Source organism: Salvelinus alpinus, chromosome 7, assembly GCF_045679555.1.
Source record: "Salvelinus alpinus chromosome 7, SLU_Salpinus.1, whole genome shotgun sequence".
NCBI classification, from domain to species: domain Eukaryota; kingdom Metazoa; phylum Chordata; class Actinopteri; order Salmoniformes; family Salmonidae; genus Salvelinus; species Salvelinus alpinus.
Genome location: NC_092092.1, coordinates 26,483,329 through 26,504,432, shown reverse-complemented (window position 1 = coordinate 26,504,432; position 21,104 = coordinate 26,483,329). Strand labels below are relative to the sequence as shown.

Below are 21,104 nucleotides of genomic sequence, written 5' to 3'. Positions count from 1 at the left end.
GGCTGAATGGATGGTGACAGTATATCCGGAGAGAGCCATGATTCCATGAAACAGAGTATGTTACTGTTCCTGATGTCTCTCTGGACGGAGATCCTCGCCCTGAGCTCATATATTTTATTGTCCAGGGACTGAATGCTAGTGAAGTGGTGGATGGTATGCATGCCTCCTGAGTCCGACTAAAAACACACTTCTTATTCCTCTTCTCTGGCGACGTTGTCTTACGGCAGACCCTGGAATTAATGGAATTGGCTCGGGAAATTCAAACAAAGGAACCAATTCAGGGAAGTTGAATTGCTGGTCGAAATGCTGGTGAGTGACCGCCGATCTAAAATCCCAAAGTTATTTACGGCTGTAGGTAATAATGCAAAAAACTTTGATCAAATATTGTAAGAAATTACACACAAAAATACTGCAAAGGTGGCTAGAAGCTAGAAACAGCGTGACAGTGTATTTCGGCGCCATTAACATTGTTCCACTGTCCTCCTGTACATCACTGTGTTGGTAATTGAGTTTTAATAATTATAATGATAAAAAACAATGAATCTGTAAAACAAAGGGCAGTGAGGAGTGTTTGGTAATGCTGCAAAACATGCTTTATTCAACAGAAAACAAAATAATACATCAATGGTGAAACGGAGGACAAGAGAAGATGAGAGGAAAAATATCACATCCTGACTCGAGTCTGAGTCAGACTCCTCTCTCTCTCTCAGCCACTGACCTGCAGTGGGAAAGACAGATTCTGTATTTGGATTATAGTGTTTTCGTGCAAAAAGGAATGTGAGATATCAGTAAAACACACCTACTTCCAGCTCAAGCTCACACATTACAACAAGTCAACAACACTAATGTAACTTTTAATACACAGAGATATTAAACACAGGAATTGAGATGAGTGCAAAATGTGTAGTCTTTTTGACAGAGAAATAACATGTATTGGGGGAAACGCAACAAAGGGTTCTAATGAATGATCTTTAAGATAATGTGCTCACCTTCAGAGGAGTCTGTTTTGGTTACTGCAGGGCTGTGTGTATGTGTGGTGCACACTTGTTTTCATTCCTACCGTCACACATACAATCCCTTTCATTCCTTCAATTCATTTTTCATGATGTGCTCTTAAGCATTTCCAATGTCTAGTTGATTGAAACATAAGGCACTGGTATCATCTTTGGCTATAAGATATGAAAAGCATTCTGATTGAGTGGTTAAACTATTAGGTTGCACACAAACCTGCACATATGTACACACACCAGTTTGAAACCTCTTCTGGTGAGACATTAACGTCAGGACATGAGGGGCACAAGGGTAATCTGTGAAGTGAAACCGACGTGCAGCTAACAGTATAGCTTCCTCCACTGTCCCTCTCCCCATACCGGGCTTCAACTAGTGATTCTCTGCTCGCAAACACACGTGACCAACCTCCTTGACAACGTGCCAATCGATTGAGCTATACAAAAGGATCCAATTGGATAGCTCCATCTGCGACATTTCAAGCTAGCCTTGGAGTCAGTTTACGGTACATTCTTAACTCCGTTACATTAGCACAAACGGCTCTCACTCATTACTTAAAAGGTCTCTCTCTTCCTGTAACACTGATATCAGATTATAATCTCTGATGATTTCTGGTCATGAGCTCTTGTATAAAAAAACATCAGTCCGGTAAATGTTTAGACCTAAAAGCAAATAAATTAACATTTCACCCTATTCAGCATCTTAAGGTACCTTTTCAACAGTAATTTCAGTACCTTAACACTCCTTCAAAAAACCCTGGACCACAATACTAAAATATTAGAGTTTGGGATTTAAAGCAACGAGTGGTGATACACATCGCCACAGCAACAGCCAGCGACGACAATTTACTGCGATGAGTGGAGGGTACAGTACTGATAAGAGTAGTGGGGCATTTGGGGCATTTCTTCATCATCCCACCATGACCAAAGTGATCCTCACTCCATTTACCTCCTCTTGTCTCCTCTTAAAGACACACAGACATTTAACCATTTTATCTGAGTGAAGTGGTTCTGTAGGGTTTTGCCAAAATTGTCATTTTGCCATGGCAATGATATAGCTAGCATACACAGGGACACCAGTCAACCAGGCTGGTAGGAAGTATTGTAGATATACTTTAGTGGCCATCAATGGTGACCTTTACTAGGACACCAGTCAGTCTCTGGGTAGAGGAGGCAGTGGACAGTCTTAAACCTAGAGAGAAACGGAGAGATAGAGGGAGGGGAGGAAGAGAGAGGGAGAGATGAGCAATGCCCGGGGGTGAGGGTGATGGTAAGACGAAAAAGAGTTGGTGGAGAGAGAGGGGATAACCATTTACATGTAATTCACAATTCAGCTAGAGCAAACTTTGAACTGAGGCAGAGGTTTAGCAAACCAGTGTCATGGAATTGTCTTGTGCATTACTGAAGGCTGGGTGGATGTTGGGTTAACGTCTGATTACCGTGAGGGGTCCTCCACCAGAGAGAAGGCTCCTCCAATGCTGACCACATTCCTCCTGTTCTCAAAACCCCCGTAGCTCAGAGTGACCTAGACACACACAAACAATTGGTAGCTGTTGTATACATCACAGACAAGACAAAGTAGGGTGTCTCTTTCTCTATCACCCACACACTTGTGTGTAGACAATCTCTCTCTCACAGGCAGACCCCCCCCCCCCCCCCTACACACACAGCCCCCCACCCCTACCTGTTCCAGCACGGTGTCTGTGGGTAGCCTCTGCAGGTTCTCCAGGTGGGAGTGGAAGAGGTGGGTGTGTGTCAGCGTCACCTCCAGCAGCGCCTCGATGATGTAACCGATAGTGCAGTCGTCAGGGAGACGGATCTTCTCCGCCGTGCTGATGAAGTTCCCCAGACTGGGGGAGGAGGAGGACAGGAAAGGATGAAAAGGAAAAGAAAGGGGGGGGGGGGTAAGAGGTGAGGTTGTGAGTGAGCTACAATAATATGTGCATCTGAAGAACATTGAGAGTGTTGAACTGTTCAAACTCACCTAGCCCATGGACTCATCTTGAGGGCCAGACCACGACTGATACAGAACCCTGCACCTCCTGTAGCGAACCAGAACTTCACTGACACCTGGGAGAAGAAAACAAGTGTCAGAGGTCAGGAGTAAGACAGGTAGAGAAGGAGAGAGATAAAGAGAGAGACAGGAAGGGAGGCATAGACAGAACGATCGAGATGGAAGGGATGGAGCGAGATAGAAGGATGGTAAAGAGAAAGAGACAGACAAACAGACAGGGTGTACTCACAGATCCATCACTCTTGACCCTCTCTGCAGCCTCTATGGGGTGGTCGAGGCTGGGCCGGCCCAGGTAAACATCCTGGGTGTGTTGGAAGGAGGACAGCAGCTTCAGCAGACTGGGTACAATCACATAGTTATCATCATCCATATGGCAGAACCACCTGGGAGGAGGAGGAGAGAGAATTGAAAGGGAGGGAGGGGGGAGGACAGAGAGAGATGCAAATTATTACATTAATACAGTTATTATAAAGTTATTAAAAATACATTTTATAAAGTGTCACTGACATGTTAAGGTGTTGTTATCATCACGACAATGATGGTGTTCATTGGAATGTATAGCAGCTCATAAAGTATCATATATAGTACATGGGACTGGAGCAAATGTGTCCATATTTTCACTGTTTTTATTTAACCTTTAACTAGGCAAGTCAGTTAAGAACAAATTCTAATTTTACGATGACGGCATACCCTGGCCAAACCCTCCCCCAAACTCAGACAACGCTGGGCCAATTGTGCACCACCCCATGGGACTCCCGATCACATCCGCTTGTGATACAGCCTGGGATCGAAACAGGGTCTGTAGTGACGCCTCTAGCACTGAGATGCAGTGCCGACAGCCTGCTGCGCCACTCGGGAGCCAAATAGGCCAGTGTGTTCCTACAATCTGTGCTTGCCAGAGCTACTGTACATGAAGACATACAGTCCTATCCATCTGTTGACCTCCTTAACTAAACACAGAATCTAAGACATACACGTGAGATGTATTCTCAAAATAGGCCTTTCCTCTTCTCACCAGTAAAGAAAGATAAATATTTACATAATATAGACAGGCAGTCTCCTGAAACTGAGCGGCTCAGTACTCTTGACAAAAGCAGCATCTTAACCACCAAGCAAGTGGGACTACTTCAGGTCTCTCTGATCAGGGCAGGAGAACAAACTAACTTCTGAATTGGCTTCTTACTGGCCAAATAATAAATAACTGAATCTATAGTTATGTTCTTAGCATGCAATGTGATGGTGAATAGCAGGAAGTAAGGTAAAGTATGTAAAGACTCACTTCCTCTGCGACTCGATGAACTTGTCGTATTCCACAGACATCTTACAGCACAAGGCCTGCCGCGTGTGTGCTGCTGAACAGTTGGTGTTGACGACATTAGCCCCTGAGAGAAAAGATGAGGGATGTTGAGTCTACTTATCGTACTACTGAGACAGTAATGCTAGGGTATCAAATACACATATGCCTGATAACATATTACAAGTCTTTCTAAGAACTCCAATCACATTTGACAAATGGTTACATTTAAGAAGGTACAGTGACACAATAATTGCTCTCCTATTTGTACTTCCATTATCCACCTGTTAGAGTGTAGACTGACCTGCTCTCCTCCTCAGCTCCTGATCCTCCCCATCAGTGAATATAAAGGTCTTGAGGAGACAAACAGAGAGAGAGAGATATGTTGTTAACACTAAGTTTGTTTCCACGTATACACCCCCCCCCCCCCCCCCCCACAAGACAGACAGAACGAGAGAGAGCAAAAGAGAGAGGAGAGGGAAGAGAGATCAAAAATATAGCTTGCACAACGAGGCCTCCATGTCCTAGACCTATACTGCTGATTCATGGAGTGAAGCAGTTGGGTAAAACAATAACCAGACTATGCTAACTCAAACAACACTGGGCCCATTCTCCCTGGCACTCAGTCCCCCTCCTCCCCTTTACCCTGCTCGCCTCAACCATGGCATGCTCCCTCTTTCCTTTCCTCCTTCTCTCTCTCCTAATTGTCTGTTACCCCTCCCTTCCTCCTGTCGTGTATTCTTTCCCTCCCTCCCTGCTGCCCGCCTGCCTCGTGCCCAGTGGCATGCCTTCTCTTTCTATCCCTCTGTCCCCTTTTCGTCTTTCTTCCCTCCCTCCCTCTTTCATCCCCCCTTCTTTTATCCTCCAGTCGTCTCCTCCCTGCCTCGTGCCCGGTGGCATGCCCTCTCTTTCCTGTGTGCCCTGGGAGATGCTGGGCATCCGTGCCAGGACTGGTGGAAAACTACACAGGACACCACAGGCATGTGACACACACACACACAATACACCACCAGGACGAGCCAGACCATGCCAGGCAAACAAAGACCTTCCCTGATCAAAGAGGGGAGGACCCAGTCACCCTGGCAACTCGCAGATCCCTGGCTAGCCAGCAGGGCATAAATGGCCTGGACAGCAGTGTGGTTGCCAGGGCCCGGAGGCAGTGTGGTTGCCGTAGCCCGGAGGCAGTGTGGTTGCCAGGGCCCGGAGGCAGTGTGATTGCCGGGGCCCGTTGGCTGAAGTTTTAAACAGATTTCTACCATGTTACGTCAACCTGCCAGCCTGGGGCTATTCTGGCTCACTGTAGATGGTGTAAATTCTCTGACAGGCTGTTAAAACAACACAAATGTGCAAACAGTCACACACGAGAAAAGTGATAACATCTTGTTAAAACATTTCAAGATACCCTGGTTCTACTCTAGTTCATTCAAAGTCGCTACACCGTGCAGGAGGAAGCCTCCAATCCCTTCAATCTACAGTACCTTTCTTCCCTCCCTCCCGTAAGTCATTTTCCAACAGCTCTATTATGAACACTGTAGAAGGATTCCTAGAATAGTTTCCACATTTGAAATACTCGGAGACTAAAGCTGTGACTCAGTGTGGTTCCATGTCTTCTTTTCTTTCCAGAGAAATCTCTCCACATATATGGAGAGAAGGTTAGCCTCGTGTTCACTCAGCAAGACTGGAGCTAAAGAGAAATGGCTGCTCTGTGTTCTCACGGACTCCCCTCATAGGGTTTTAACAGGCCCAAATAAACCCAGCAGGCGTCCTTTAAACTCCACTCCAGGTATACGTTGCCCGTAGTCACAGATCTAGGATCAGCCCACCATTATTCCAAACCTTAACCACTAGTGAGGAAAACACAAAACTGACCTTAGACCAGTGTATTGGAGGTAGGACCAACTTCATACTACTCCATAAACCTCACATGAGCCAGAATGACTGTTGAAAGCCCATTCTATTTGACCCTAGACACCAATCAGAGGCCTGTCTGTCTGTAGATCCCACCACTCTTTAAACTCTCTTGATTTCCAAACAGTAAAACAACTGATGAGCCTGACACATCCATATGATCTATAAATGAGTGGAACTACCCAGCTGCTACTCTTAACTGAAGCTCATAACATTTTCCTTAGAGTGACTCAACCTAGGCCGTCATTTTAAATAAGAATCTGTTCTTAACTGACTTCCCTAGTTAAATAAAATGTTTTGTTAAATTGTTGACCCAAAAGACTGAGAACTAGGCCAATGCCCTATACCTGTCTGAGCCAATGGTCAGAACAGTAGCGGTGGTCACACTTGGTCTTTTAGTGAATAGTTGTGCAGGTGGCCATTAGAAAGTAGACACACAGTGGGACGGTGGCACAATGCGGTCTTTGAACACTCCTCTCCTGGTCTGTGTCCCAAATTGCACCCCATTTCCTATATAGTGCACTACTTTGACCAGGGCCTGTAGTGCATTATAAAGAGAATAGGGTGCCATTTGGGATGCACCCCTGGAGCTGCCTGGGAGATAGGGTATTTTTATGTCAACACAAATGGAGCTGTGACGTTAGTTACTAAGCAAATTGGGCCAATGTGTTTGGTCCTGTTAATGTGCAGCTGAACACTGGAACTCTTTGTCTTGAAGGGCCTCACTGCTGATCTGTTTTATAGGCCCAGAACAGACCCAGGATATGAACCACAGTCCCCCTATTCCCTATATCCCCCATAATCAACTGGCGAACAGCAGTCCAGACTCAGAATGGAGTCGAGCTTCGACCCCTGGTATCATTTAACCACACGTAAGATATGGGAAAATGTGTAGAATTGCAGAAAATTAGCTTTAAAACAGCAAAAACAATTCTCTGCCCCATGCAAAATGTGTAGAATTGCAAGAATGTTCTCTCCGCCAGCAAGAGTTGTGTGAACAGTTTGGGGGTTTGTTACTACACCGACAAATGACTATATCCATCCAGACCTTTGCCACCTAGGAAATTCGTGTGACCGGACCTTCTAAAATAGTACTTGTGAAATAAGCATAAGTGTGAAAGTATGTTAATACGTGATGTATGTTGGCTATGGTAAAAGAGTATGAAGTAGCCTATCCCTTCAATCACACAGCCTACCCCTTCAATGCTACACACTATTTAACACATGGGTATCTTTCTATAATATACTAGGTTATGGTTCTACCCTATGACACAGTTCTCCCCAGCTGTACTCTTTTGCCTGTTGATCTAGAATATATTCTACAGCCTCCAGTTGATTACTGGAGTCAGGTGTGTTAGCTGAGGCTGGGGCAAAATCAGGCCCCCAAGGACTGGAGTTGCCCATCCCTGTTCTACAGCCTCCCATAGATCCCTGGGTGGGGAATGTTGATCTATATTCTACAGCCTCCCATAGATCCCTGGGTGGGGAATGTTGATCTATATTCTACAGCCTCCCATACAGGCCCCTGTGTTTGGAGAAGGATAACACCAGAGAATTCTCCCCCCCCTCCCCCTCCCTCTGACTAATCCCCACATCTCTCATTCCTCCTGTGGTGGTAGACCCTGGGCCCCCAGATGGAAGAAGTTCTTGAGCAACCAGAGACTACAGGAGAGCAGGAGACGTGTGCAGGAGGAACACACTGCTGTGTTTGCTCTCTCTCTGGAATCTCTGTCCCCCACCCCCTTTCTTCCCAGTTCACCCAGCCTTGCTCCCACAGATTCCTCCTGCCCTCCAGCCTTCTAAATGGTGGGTGGTGGGGGTGGGCAGAAATTCCTGCACAGAGAGAGAGCAAACACAGCAGTGTGTTCCTCCTGCACACATCTCCTGCTCTCCTCTAGTCTATGGTTGTCCAGGAACATCTTCCCTCTGGTGGCCCAGGGTCTACAACCACATACAGGCCCGCGCATGAACGCTTCCCCACGCTGCACATACTGACACACACAGGGCATGCCTTTCCACCCTTCCTGCACACACACGCCATCATGTGCTTAACCATTCCACGTCCCCTGGCCACCATGGGCACATACCCACCCACACACACTACGGCCAGCAAGACACTTCTGTAGAGCATCTGCTCTCTCCTTCTGTACCATCACTACTACTCTACTCCCAGCGTCTGTGTCTCATTATGGTCCTGTATATACAGATCACTGAATCACAGCCTGAGATACAGGTAACTCAAACTTAAGCATAAATCATGTATTGATGGGACAATACGTTAGGATTGGGCCAATAGTGGCTGAGGTTATGAGGGGTGGAGAACACATGGACTTCTCATCTCAGAGAATCTGTTTCAGTTTTACTTTATGGCTCCACTGAACATCAACCTTTGCTTTAGTGGAGGACTCTAACCGTGCAGATAAGGGAACACCCAATATCACACCAAACAACCACGAGACCAACTGAGATTGGCAGAAGAGCCAATAAGATGGCTTGGCGTCAATTCATCAAGATGAGTTACGCATGTGGTTTGTTAGAATCGTTATAGAACCCGATCCAAGCAGTCAATTGATTCCAAATGGCCTTTATGCTCTTGACGCACATCTCGTCATTCTGAACCACAGGAGCTGATACTCTTGCCAAGGGGGGAGAAGTTGTTTATTTAATGGTTGAGATGTTTTTCTGAGATGAGTTCCAAGTGCTTGAGCTCTGTGCTGACAGGGAGTGGACAGGGTATCTGCAATGTCCCAGATGTCTCCACTTTTGTAATAGCAGTAGGAAACCCAGATGTGGGCCAGCATGGGGGCATGAATCTGCAGTGTTGGCAACAACAACAAAAAGTTGTTGTATTGGATAGGTGCAGTGAAATGTGTTGTTTTAAAGGGTCAGCCATAGTAGTATGACATCCCTTGAGCAAATTAGGTTTAAATGCCTTGCTCAAGGGCACGTCGACACATTTTTTTATCTTGTAGGGCGGGGTATTCAAACCAGCGACCTCTTGGTTGCTGGCCCAACGCTTTAACTGCTAAGCTACCTGCTGCCCTATGGCTAAAACCATCCCTATGAGCACATGAAGACATTGGAAAGACGTTGAAAATAAATGTTTTCAAAATCTTGTGTTCACTGGGATAGAATCTTAGACCAGAATTTGCCATAGCAGCACATTTCCTCCACTTCCATGTTCTATATGGTAATCAAACCCTTGTTGAAGGAGTACAGTCAACTCTTCAGAGAAATGGACCTGCAGTGTAGTTGCAGTGACATGCAGCCCATGGCGCTAGAAATTATGTTCACTCTTTACTGTTACTACAGCTGCTTGGAGAACAGAGAGAGGGGAAGGAGTCCTTGTGTACTCTAGAAACACACCCTGTCTGGAGGTCTTGCTAACAGTACAAGACAAATGAGATGATCTACCCTGTAGACAAAACATAACCTAGGGGGGGCTGTGTTTGTATTGACATAACAAATACCTTTATCCAGGGCCATAGGCTGCATCTGAACCACTGCCAAGTTCGGACTTGAGTGTGTGTGTGTGTGTCTGTATGCATGTGTTTGTGTTCCTCCCTACCTGTTCTTTGGCTTTGGACACCCAGGTCTGGAACAGCAAATCCAGTCTGGACTTGTGGTACTTCCTGGTGGTCTTCACCGCTATGAAAATGTCTTTCAGCTCTAAAGGGGTCCTGGACCGAGACCCTCCAGCCCCCACCACAACTCCAGCTCTGTGGAGAAAGTCCTCCTTCGGCCCTGTCTGAGAGTCTGTATGCTTCCCATTGCCCTGGGTGTCACCTCGACCAGCTGTATACACCCAGTCCCCATCCCCAGTCCTCTTGGTCTCTCTGGGTGTGCCCTGCCCTATAGATCCACCATCAATCCCATTATGTCCCACTGCCACTGTCACTTTCCCCACATCTGCCTGGAGAGGGACCACCAGACCTCCAGGGTGCTGGGGTTTTTTGCTGGCGCCTATGCCCGCCCGGGCAGGCTTGGTGTGGGCCCGGGGCTGAGGCAGGTCCCCCTGATGCTGTGAGGGCTGGAGGGCAGGGATGAGGAGCAGCAGGAGGGCACAGAGGGCCAGGGAGAACAGAAAGCAGAGCTTGCTGACACCCATCGAGGAGACATGCATCCTGATTGGCCGCTGGAGGGGCCTGTCAGCCGCCGACGCCAGCTTTGCTTCCCGCTCCACCACGTCCCATCATTATGACATCACACAGGAACCTGAAGAGACATCACCACCACCCTCATAATAAGATGACAGTGACACACTTGAAAACATAATCTATCTCAGTGTATGGATACTGGCTCCTGCATGGGTTTACTCTACCCTGGGTGCCAGACATACTAGTCTGTTTCTGCATAAAAGGGCCACGATTTCACTGTACAACTCTATATACATTCTGATTGAGTCCCTCTTAAATGGCAGACACTATTTCTTCTCAGTCTGACCACTAACTTTTGCTGAATTGGCAGACAGGCCTGTATAGTCTGGAGGTTCTCCTCTTGGCACATTGTCACTTATGCCCTTCCATTTGCCAGTCAGTTTATACAGGTCACATTTAATTGACAGACTTACCTTCAGTGTGTGAGCAATTTCCTGTTTGCTGCTATTTTCAGAGGCAATGATACCTCAACCAGTAACAGATGCCAGTTGTAGGAAGCAGAGGGATGTAATCAAACCCTTTTTTCTTTACTAAAATTAGCCCCCTTAGTAAAATATGAGCTCTCAGCACAGATATGTGGATATAGCATGAAGGATAGTATGGTTTATGAAGGAGTTATACATAATTTACAGGGGGAAATAAATAAACATAATGCATAAAATGTAATATTTTGGTGCCTGGTTTGGAATTATGCAAATCTGCAAATCTGGTAGATGCAAATCTGCCAGATTGGGTCACTGCCAATAGAAACAGGTCTGACTGCTGTGGGCTCGGTCATTTAACTGTAGAGTTCACAACAAATGTATGAAAACAACAACGCGATGAACAAACATTATTGGGTCTTATAAAAGGTAACTTTAAAGTTTACGGGGATGTTTAGGAGTTGTTTCGTGTGCATGTCGTGCACATACGGGTCTATAGGCTGTCCTACGGTAAACAAAAGAAAGGCAAGCGTGTTCAGTCAATTATTTTGAATTACATTCTATGAAAACCCCTGTTTATGGCGAATTACTTAAAACACTTATTCTGTGATGACGAAAATGCCTTATACTTACATGGAAACAAAATAAATCACGTTTTTAATCCGATGTGCCTCCTCCCAAATGCAGCAACAAAAAACACACACCAGGGGAACTGGTCACCAAAAATGAATTAAGTGAACAGAATCTGATCAAAGAAAATACAATACAGGGTTTCCAGACGCTTTTATACTCTTCAAAGATCTTCTCTTTTTTTGTCTCCACGTCTTGACTATGATTTGATTGGGCTCAGATTTTAACCATCAGCAGCCCGCTTTCTCTATACGCCCGCGATTAAGTAGCCTAGCTGTGCACTCAACCAGTCAAGTGCAAGCGAGTCAAACAACGTAATTTGTTTCTATTGCGATTATAAACGACCTCTGTTTCTCGGATTCCTCTCAAATCACCTACTGTGTGATTCTCGCTCCAAACGCAAATCCTCTGAAACTGAGCGCCCTCTGGCTGATGCTGACCTGGCCTTGCAAATTAAATGTCCCTGTAGTGTAGTAGGCTACAGCTGTTGGGGTCGCCACTGTGTTGCTATTTTCGCTCTGGGTGTCGTAGGCTCTCGTAGCCAATTTTGTGCTGACAATGAAAAAGTTGTTAGACAAAACAACTCGCGGCAAAATCCCTCCAGTAGGCTTAGCCAACTAGTGTGACAAAGTTAAAAACACGTATTCATCTCAAGGGTGACCTCAAATAAATTGTTAGAATTTACAATTTGAGTAATTCATTTTTAATATCTGAACTAGTTGTATCTTAATACAAATTACCATCAGTTTGCAACAGTGTTTTGTTGTTGTTGATCGAAATATTCCGCGTTCAAAACAACTGGGAACACGGAAATCTCCGATGACTTCAGTGCGTTGAAACAACTGGGAACTCGGGAACAAACGATCTCCCACTGGTAAAAATTGATTTGAACTGTCATCCAACTGGGAATAAAGGGCCTTTTTCTAGAGCTCCGAATTTTCAACCTGAATATCACTGACGTCATGATTTGACCTCGTATTTTTCCGAGTTTGGAGTTGATGTGAACGCTGCAATAACACTGCCTCGGACACATCTGGAGCAGCGCTGACGTCATTACGTAAAGAGCCCTGTGAACCCATGCCCCGGATATGATAGCGAGACGTTATTTGTTGCTGTAGACTCAGAATATCCATCATATTACATTTTAGTCATTTAACATACACTCTTATCTAGAGCTATTTACAGTAGCGAGTGGATACATTGTTGTACATTTTTTCTGGTCCCACATGGGAATCAAACCCACAACCCTGGCGTTGCAAGCGCCATGCTCTACCAACTGAGACACAACGGACCATATCGACCAGTTAATCGACTAGCTGCTCCAACAATGAAAATAAATGTCTTCAGAAATGGAAGGCAGTCGGGAGAAGGCAAGATCAGGTGGGACCATTCTAGCCAATGAGAGGACAGATACGAGTGTGATAACAGGCACAAATCCGATATAAAGTGTGTTTTCTCAAACTTGGCAGGAAATCATGTGTCCTACTTATATCAGTACACTTGTAACAACGTAAGCATTACCAAACGTATATTCGATCAAATAAGCCTCAAGTAGAAAATAAGACATTCATTTTTTGTTAACTAAATTCGACATATATGATCTCCATACAACAACTCCTCCCTTGATCAGCGGGAAAAACGCCACCTGCTGGAGAAGACAGATTTTGGTCCCAGTTATCCGTCTCGCTTCGCTTCTTCCTCTCTGCGGCTGAACGTCACAAACCGTGAAAGATGCCTTTGCCCGTGCAAGTATTCAACTTTCAGGTAATAATTAATCGATTTTGATGCATGTTTACACAAAAACGGTATGCGGGTAGGCACGTGGATAAGGCTGTTCTCGCGCTTAACTGGGACGGTGGATACTCTGATAAACACGCAAGCCTTGCATACATCGGGAGTAGCTTGGGCCGCTAGCAGTAGTGGCAAGCTAACTAGCTAGGCTAACTTTAGTAAGTTCATATAGCTAACTCTACAGCGTTATATTTCCATTCACTGTTATTCTATACCAACTGACTAGATGTTAGAATGACACATTTTTTAGAAAGGTGCATCCCAGGAAACTGTTCGCTGGTCATTTATGGTTTCTTCAGGCACTTTGACAGTCATGCTAGCTAGCTAGTTTTCTGTTATTGTAGTTAGTTGACTTGTTATCCAGCTAGTAGTAGTTTAGCCATCCCTTTTTAATTTTGTTCAGCAACACATGTACATTGTGTCTCCAATGTAAATATCCAGTAGGACATGAGCGATCTGTCTATTGTGGGAGTGTCGTGTATGTATGGCTATTTTCATTACCTTGGTAACCTGTTTGCAGACAGTCAGTATTCCCCTCATTGTGCCACGCTGCTATGACACTTATCAACAGTATGTACAGATAACTTCCAAAATAAAGATAACACTTGATAAAATCAGGGATACAAAGTATATTGACAGCAGGTGCATCCACAGGTGTGGTTCCTGAGTTAATTAATCAATTAACATCCCATCATGTTTAGGGTCATGTATAAAAATTCCCCGTTGCCTGTTATTTTGGCTACCATTGCTAGAAGAAGATATCTCTGTGACTTTGAAAGAGGGGGTCTCAAAAGAGCAAAGGGGGTTTAAAGTGTGTGTCAGTCACCTGATCTCAACCCAATTTTTTAATTGTACCTTTATTTAACTAGGCCGCCATTGAAAAGTCTTATTTTCAATGACGGCATAGGAACAGTGGGTTAACTGCCTTGTTCAGGGGCAGAACGACAGATTTTTACCATGTCAGCTCTGGGATTCGATCTTGCAACCTCTCAGTTACTACAAAACTCTAACCACTAGGCTACCTGCCCCCCCATTTTAGGAGGTTCTGTAGCGGCACCTGAGACAGTTTTCCACCACTATCCACAAAACAACAAATGATGGAATTTTCGTGAAAGAATGGTGTCGCATCCCTCCAATAGAGTTCCAGACATGTGTAGCATTGAAGCTGTTCTGGCAGCTCGTGGTGGCCCAACACCCTCTTAAGACACTTTATGTTGGTGTTTCTTTTATTTTGGCAGTTACCTGTATGTTCGCTCTTCTTCAGGGGGTTGTTGAGCCCATGCAGATAGATGCTGACCCACAGGAGGACCAGCAGAATGCACCAGATGTCAACTATGTGGTGGAAAACCCCACGCTGGTATGGTCTATCTATCCAGGATTTCCTATTACTGGCATTGTAAAGGCGGGCTTGTTTCATGTAGATGGGACTCAAATACCACACAAATGACATTTCTACTGCTATTTAAATGTTAAACTGAAATCAAAGGAACCTGTAGAAGGGGAATACCCCACAAGACATGCCACTAGAGGTCTCTTCACAATACCCAAGTCCAGAACAGACTGGTAGGTGCTACATAGAGCCATGACTACATGGAACTCTATTCCACATCAGGTAACTGATGCAAGCAGTAGAATCAGATTTTAAAACAGGTAAAAATACACCTTATGGAACAGCGGGGACTGTGAAGAGACACACACAAACGTGAGCATACAAATAATGTGGTATTATACATGTTGTATTGTAGATATGTAGTGGTGTAATAATGTTATATGATGTACTGTTTTATGTGTAATATAAGTGCGTTAATGTGTTTGGATCCTTAATAAATACAAATGCAGACTATTGAGTGAAAAATCAACATTTTTAGGCTTTTGTCCCACTGAAGTGTGTGTGTGTGTGTGTCTTTGTCTTCCTTTCTCTAGGACCTGGAGCAGTATGCATCCAGCTACTGTGGTCTGATGCGTATTGAGAGGCTGCAGTTCATAGCAGAGCACTGTCCCCAGCTCCGCGCCGAGGCCCTGAAGATGGCCCTGTCTTTCGTCCACAGGACCTTCAACGTAGACGTGTACGAGGAGATCCACCGCAAGCTCACAGAGGCCACCAGGTAGGTGTATCACAGCCCTAGCTTAGCCTAGTACCCTCCAGCATAGCACAGAGAAGGTACAGCAACGAAGAGTGGTTACTACTAGTGCATAGTATGTTATTTTTCATTGTTGGTTTGGAAAGTGCTTTTTGTTTTTGTTGAGTGTTTGATTGATTCGTGTGTGTGTGTGTGTGTTCAGAGAGGTCCAGGGGGCTCCAGATGCTGCGGTGGAGGGCGGGGCAGTCGAACCCCCTCCTCTGGACACAGCGTGGGCCGAGTCGACCAGGAAAAAGGCCCTGCTCAAACTGGAGAAATTGGACACTGACCTGAAGAACTACAAAGGAAACTCCATCAAAGAGAGCATCAGGTGGGTGGGAGACGCTACGGTTGCATCAAGTAGATAATACACCGATTGGGTAATCCTCACCTCCAAGAGGATCGGCCTGAGCAATGTGCTGCGTCTGTTTGCAGATCTTGAAGTAATCACTGAGTAGTTGACTAGTAGTTTTTAATGTAAGGTCATTTGGAATGGAATATTTATTTGTTGATCAGTGATTCTGCATAGTGCTTTGTTCAGGCCAAAGGGGGGGGGTCTGAATTTTCCTTTCCTGACCTCTCTTTCTCTGTGGTACTGGCCCAAACGCTCTCTATAATTATTTTTTTCACTTCAGGAGGGGTCATGATGACCTTGGGGACCACTACTTGGACTGCGGTGACCTCAGCAACGCCCTTAAGTGCTACTCCCGAGCCCGAGACTACTGCACTAGCGCCAAGCATGTCATAAACATGTGTCTTAATGTTATCAAGGTATGTCATCATTCATCATAATGACAGTTAGTGGTCCTAGTTTTTTGATCAATGCTCTTAATCCTGATGTAAAGTCTGGAGGGCAGAAGGGCTATAATTCCTCTTTCGTTCTGTCTCTGCCTCACTTGTTCTCAGCCTCTTGCTTTCTCTGTGATATGATTAACTTCAATGACTAGCACTAGAGGGCGGTATTGATATGTGTCCTACAGGCTTTCTTACTGAATTTACTGTTTGTTTACTGTTTCATCTATCAGGTTAGCGTCTACCTCCAGAACTGGTCCCACGTCCTTAGTTATGTAAGCAAAGCTGAATCCACTCCAGAGATAGCAGAGGTAAGTCATAGGTTCCTCAGAGAGAGAGCATAAGTCCTCTACTGTCTTAAAAAAACACAGACGTGTCCATCTTTACTGAGGGAATATCTTTATTTTTGTTTCAGCAAAGAGGGGAGAGAGATTGCCAGAGTCAGTCAGTCCTCACCAAATTAAAATGTGCTGCAGGTAATTCACTCACTATCTTTGTTGTTCTACAAAGAGATGTACATAAATATTTTCACCTGTTGTTCTCTAGAGGGTATAAAACTGACTAACAACAGATGCCAATCTTCAACAGGTCCAGACACTCATGCTAATGTTTTGTTTCAATGAAAATTGATTTGTTTTAAACCCCCTTCTGCTTTGATTAGATTACAAAGTTCTCTTCCCACACTCAGGTTCATTTGACCTCTCGTTCTTTCTCCTTGTTCCTCCTCCACGTCTGTATATTTGTCACTGTTCCCCAGGCCTAGCTGAGCTGGCCTCCAGAAAGTACAAACAAGCAGCCAAGTGCTTCCTGCTGGCCTCTTTCGACCACTGTGACTTCGCTGAGGTTAGTCAGTCTGCCTGCCTGTCTGTGTAGTACTTTAAAGGTGAAGTCTGTGACTTCCCTGTGATAATTGTGTATTGTTTATCAACATTTGGGAAGGCAACAACAACTAGGACAAGGGTACTTGGACAATTGTAAAGACAAATTCTAATATTTTAATTTTTTTCTGTTGGCATTGTACCAACCTCCTGTATTGTGTGTCCAGCTCCTGTCCCCCAGCAATGTAGCTGTGTACGGAGGGATGTGTGCCCTCGCCACCTTCGACAGACAGGAGCTACAGAAGAACGTAATCTCAAGCAGGTGTGTGAGTGCGCAAACGCCTGTGTATCTGCTGTATAAATGGTGTGTGTTTTTCATGTAACTAATCGAGCTGTGTTACCATCCACCATCTTCTATTCATGTCTTTTATGTCCTCCCAGCTCCTTTAAATTATTCTTAGAGTTGGAGCCTCAGGTCCGTGACATCATCTTTAAGTTCTATGAGTCAAAGTACGCTTCCTGTCTCAAAATGCTGGATGAGATCAAGGTGAGATTAATCTAATTAATGATCTATGATAAAATGGGTAGCAAAGAATTTGAAAACGGGAATTAAACGACGTAAGAACCAAGTAACGTGATTTCCTACGTTGAAAGCTATGGTGTATTTTCCTAGTGCTGTATTTTCATTATGTTGATAACACATATTTGAAACCTGTCCTAAATGCAGATTGCTTTTCTTATTTCTCAGGATAATCTGCTGTTAGACATGTACCTGGCCCCCCACGTACTGACCCTCTACACACTGATCAGGAACAGAGCCCTTATACAGGTGAGACTGGGGGACAGGAACACTTTTCCTCCAGTACTCCCATATAATACTGAACATCATGGACATCCAGAGTATTCTGTTGTTTTCCTTATATACTCACAACTACGGATGGGTTTGAATAGTCAATTAGTCAGTCAATGGCTCCCCCATAGACGTAAAAAATAAAAAATAGGCAATCGTTGTGTCTGTGGGAAAGAATCGGAAACAAAACTTCTCTCTTTAACCACGTTTCCATCCACAGTTTTTATGCGCGTAAAGTCATACCGTAAATAAAAAAATTGTGACAGTTTCGGTACAATTTTTGAAAATGCTGACAGACAATTTGTTCGTTCGACATGGTGGGATCTTTTTGTGTCTGTAAAATTAATTATGCGAGAAATGGAGGTGTAAATGCCTCTGCACACATATTGATATAATAACCATCATATGCAGATTCTAGAATATTCACATGAAAATCTGTCTCTAATTGGATGGAAACCTGTCACTTCTAGCTGAGGCAGCAATCAATACTACATTTAGCTGAGGAAATGTGTCTGAATGACACTGACTCCTGGGGTCAAACATATACAGGGTTGCATCCCAAATGGCACCCTATTCCTTCTATAGATCACTACCTCTGACTGTAGCCCTGGTTGGGAAGCAAACAGGGTTAACTGGACTAGCAGGTGAAGTATGGCACCTAAGATGGTTGTTCTGCTAATGTTAGTTAATATCATGCCCTAAATTAGACATTGTTCTTCTGCTTGACCTCTTGGTCTCCTTTCTGTCTTACTGCAGTGGGATGATGGTTGGGATACTTGTTGGAGGGTGTGCGTTACGCTGGTGTTATTTAGATTGTAAATAATAAATATGTAATCAAAATAGTTTGGTTTGGGGATCATTAATATTCAGAGCAGGTTCTCTCTCCCCAATATTAATGTGTGTGTGTTTGCTGCAAGGTCTGCTGTAATGTACACTTTTTTTTGTGTAGTGGTGTGGGCGAGGGTCATTCATGCGTGTGCAGTACCTCAGTCTCTACTTTTCATTTGCATGTATGACTAAGATGTTAATGTGTGTGTGTTGCAGTACTTCAGCCCGTACGTGTCTGCAGACATGACTAAGATGGCCCAGGCCTTCAACACCACGGTGCTAGCTCTGGAAGACGAACTCACCCAGCTCATACTGGAGGGACTTATCAACGCACGCATAGACTCCCACAGCAAGGTAACACACACACACACACACACACACTCAAGAGTCAAGTCACATATACACCCCAGCTCTCTCACTCACACTCACTAGATGAGCTCCGATCACTCTTTCATTGTTTAACAGTTTATAATCTTATAATGCAGCATGGGATGTTGATTTGACAGTGACCCAAATGGTTTGCCACAGCGCTCTTATCCCCAGCCTGTCTCTCTCCTCCCTTCTCTCTTTGAGATGCCGAGCACATTAATGTACAAAGAGACTATGAAATACTCTTCCCTCCTCATCTCAGATCCTGTATGCGCGGGACGTGGACCAGCGGAGCCACACGTTTGAGAAGTCTATCCACATGGGCAAGGAGTTCCAGAGGCGAGCCAAAGCCATGATCTTACGAGCTGCCGTGCTGCGCAACCAGATACACGTCAAGGTACCTCTGTACACAGGGTCTCCCTGGGGTTTTCAGGCTGCTTTCTCTCTACTCATCTATCTTGACCCCCCCCCCCCCTTTTTTTGTTGCCTTTTACCTTTAGGATATGGACATCTCTCAGAACTGCTATTTATTTATTTATTTTGACATCCTTGCCTCAATCAGCCTCCCTATCAGTGCCGCCATCTAATCAGCTCCTTTCTTTCTCTCGTTCCCATATCCGCTTGGTCTTCCTTTCATTCTATCTCGTTGACCTCTGGTCCACCCATCCTCTCTACAGGCCGTCCTCCCCCTCTCCTCATCTCTGTTCCTCTCAGCCATCCACTACTGCTCATTTCCACACATCATTGGCTCTGAAATAAAATACCTTTGATTCAGAGGAGGAATCTCTGTCGTCTGTCCCTCTCACCCCAGTTTGTCATGATCTTACAGTACCAGAGAATAGCTGCAACACTTTTATATTGTATGCTTGGTACGTTTTCCTTTTGATACATATACTGTATGTTCTTACGTCTGAAGACTGGTAAAGGCATCAGAATGCAGGATGAGAATTTAGTTCTCCCCCATCTTTGCTTATAGAGGATGTCAACCACTCAACCTTATTTCTCTCCCCCTCTCTCCTCCCTTTTTCCCTCCCTCTCTCTCCAGTCTCCTCCCAGGGAGGGCAGCCAAGGCGAACTCAACTCTGCCAACAGCCAATCACGAATGAGCACCAACATGTGAACATTCCCATGAGACATCTGTCTTATAGGAAGTTACCATGTCAGGGGGGGATCTGCCAGGGGACCTAGCACCCCACCCCCCCCATCTGAGGATCCCCCTCCTCCTGCTGACTCAGTGCTGCATCTTTTGCCTGCAGAAAGAAAAATACTGAGACGTCAACTTCAATAGGCTGAGTCTTAAATGGTACCCCTATTCACTATATAGTGCACCACTTTTGACCAGGACCTATAGAGCTCTGGTCAACTGTAGTGCACGATATAGGGAATAAGGGAGCCATTTTGGATGCACCAAGGACTCTGGTCATGTGGGAAGTGAACAGTGGTAGTCTGTGGAGATACTTGATGAGCAACCTGAGTGTGTTAATGTTGCATTGGAGAGGCTGTGTGTGTGAGTGTTTAGAGTTGAGTGGCGCTCAGTCGCTTCACAGTACTGTCCTCTTTTCCTAAGATGCACTTTTCTTTCATTCTTTTTTTTCTCATGATAGACGTGATGCATCCATTAAGAAATTAACAGAACACACACTTCAGAACCAATGTCCATAAGATCTGATTTTAAAATAAATGTGTATGATAATCGGAAGCGTGGTCAGGACTTTTGTCTTCTCACAACATACCTTTGTTTACCAGTTGCACAATAAGCCAATTTCCCACACACCCTTAACATTGTTTATTTATGACCTCTAAAGAACAGAATGTTGATACTGAGATGTAGTTTTTTAGGAAGATTGCATTGAATTTCAATGTTATGTGATTTTATTTATTCTTGTACAAAGTAATTGGATATAAGTCAAGAGGGACTGTACCGTAAGCAGAGGTTGACGATGAGGAAATGAGTTTCATTTATTTTTCTCTTTGCGGTGTCATATGATTCCTGCTTCTCCCACATTAAAACCTCACAAAATCACTGATCTCGACAACTGATAGCATGCACTTGTTTTAATTATTCGAATGGATGAGGGGAGCTGGTCCTGGGGCTCTATTCACA

At 44.7% G+C, this 21,104-nt stretch overlaps 2 protein-coding genes across 8 annotated transcripts; one reads left to right on the top strand and one right to left on the bottom strand.

Moving 5' to 3' along the window:
* Positions 1–575: 575 nt before the first annotated feature.
* On the bottom strand, positions 576–13,833 carry LOC139580681 (beta-1,3-N-acetylglucosaminyltransferase radical fringe-like). 4 transcript variants are annotated; one of them, XM_071409585.1, is made up of 9 exons: positions 13,725–13,833; positions 9,792–10,438; positions 4,620–4,668; positions 4,301–4,403; positions 3,251–3,404; positions 2,992–3,077; positions 2,692–2,857; positions 2,447–2,532; positions 576–2,199 (listed from the first exon to the last, which is right to left on the bottom strand). In XM_071409585.1, the coding sequence occupies exons 2-9, from the start codon at positions 10,344–10,346 to the stop codon at positions 2,133–2,135; spliced, it is 1,266 nt and encodes a 421-aa protein (XP_071265686.1). In that variant the 5' UTR covers positions 10,347–10,438; positions 13,725–13,833; the 3' UTR covers positions 576–2,132. The 4 variants fall into 4 exon arrangements, with proteins under 4 accessions (XP_071265686.1, XP_071265687.1, XP_071265685.1 ...); XM_071409586.1 differs by lacking the exon at positions 13,725–13,833 and adding an exon at positions 12,173–12,325; XM_071409584.1 differs by lacking the exon at positions 13,725–13,833 and adding an exon at positions 11,436–11,572.
* On the top strand, positions 12,907–20,699 carry LOC139580678 (COP9 signalosome complex subunit 1). Of its 4 annotated transcripts, XM_071409579.1 has the most exons (15): positions 12,907–12,942; positions 13,063–13,196; positions 14,488–14,580; positions 15,147–15,328; positions 15,507–15,674; positions 15,979–16,114; positions 16,369–16,446; positions 16,551–16,611; positions 16,893–16,978; positions 17,181–17,275; positions 17,395–17,500; positions 17,702–17,782; positions 18,848–18,985; positions 19,263–19,397; positions 20,046–20,699. In XM_071409579.1, the coding sequence occupies exons 2-15, from the start codon at positions 13,164–13,166 to the stop codon at positions 20,118–20,120; spliced, it is 1,467 nt and encodes a 488-aa protein (XP_071265680.1). In that variant the 5' UTR covers positions 12,907–12,942; positions 13,063–13,163; the 3' UTR covers positions 20,121–20,699. The 4 variants fall into 4 exon arrangements, with proteins under 4 accessions (XP_071265680.1, XP_071265681.1, XP_071265682.1 ...); XM_071409580.1 differs by lacking the exon at positions 12,907–12,942 and having other exon boundaries at positions 13,083–13,196; positions 14,462–14,580; XM_071409581.1 differs by lacking the exons at positions 12,907–12,942; positions 13,063–13,196 and adding an exon at positions 13,352–13,381.
* The last annotated feature ends 405 nt before the right edge of the window (positions 20,700–21,104 follow it).

What these genes read in the sequence shown, in the direction of transcription:
- LOC139580681 (XM_071409585.1), bottom strand. Translation starts at nt 10,346, where the DNA reads ATGCATGTCTCCTCGATGGGTGTCAGCAAGCTCTGCTTTCTGTTCTCC. An exon ending in TTCATCGAGTCGCAGAGGAA is followed by an intron (nt 3,405 to 4,300) that starts GTGAGTCTTTAC and finishes TCCTCCTCCCAG; the next exon opens with GTGGTTCTGCCATATGGATG. An exon ending in CAGACACCGTGCTGGAACAG is followed by an intron (nt 2,533 to 2,691) that starts GTAGGGGTGGGG and finishes GTGTGTGTCTAG; the next exon opens with GTCACTCTGAGCTACGGGGG.
- LOC139580678 (XM_071409579.1), top strand. Translation starts at nt 13,164, where the DNA reads ATGCCTTTGCCCGTGCAAGTATTCAACTTTCAG. An exon ending in TGCAAGTATTCAACTTTCAG is followed by an intron (nt 13,197 to 14,487) that starts GTAATAATTAAT and finishes GCTCTTCTTCAG; the next exon opens with GGGGTTGTTGAGCCCATGCA. An exon ending in AAGCTCACAGAGGCCACCAG is followed by an intron (nt 15,329 to 15,506) that starts GTAGGTGTATCA and finishes GTGTGTGTTCAG; the next exon opens with AGAGGTCCAGGGGGCTCCAG.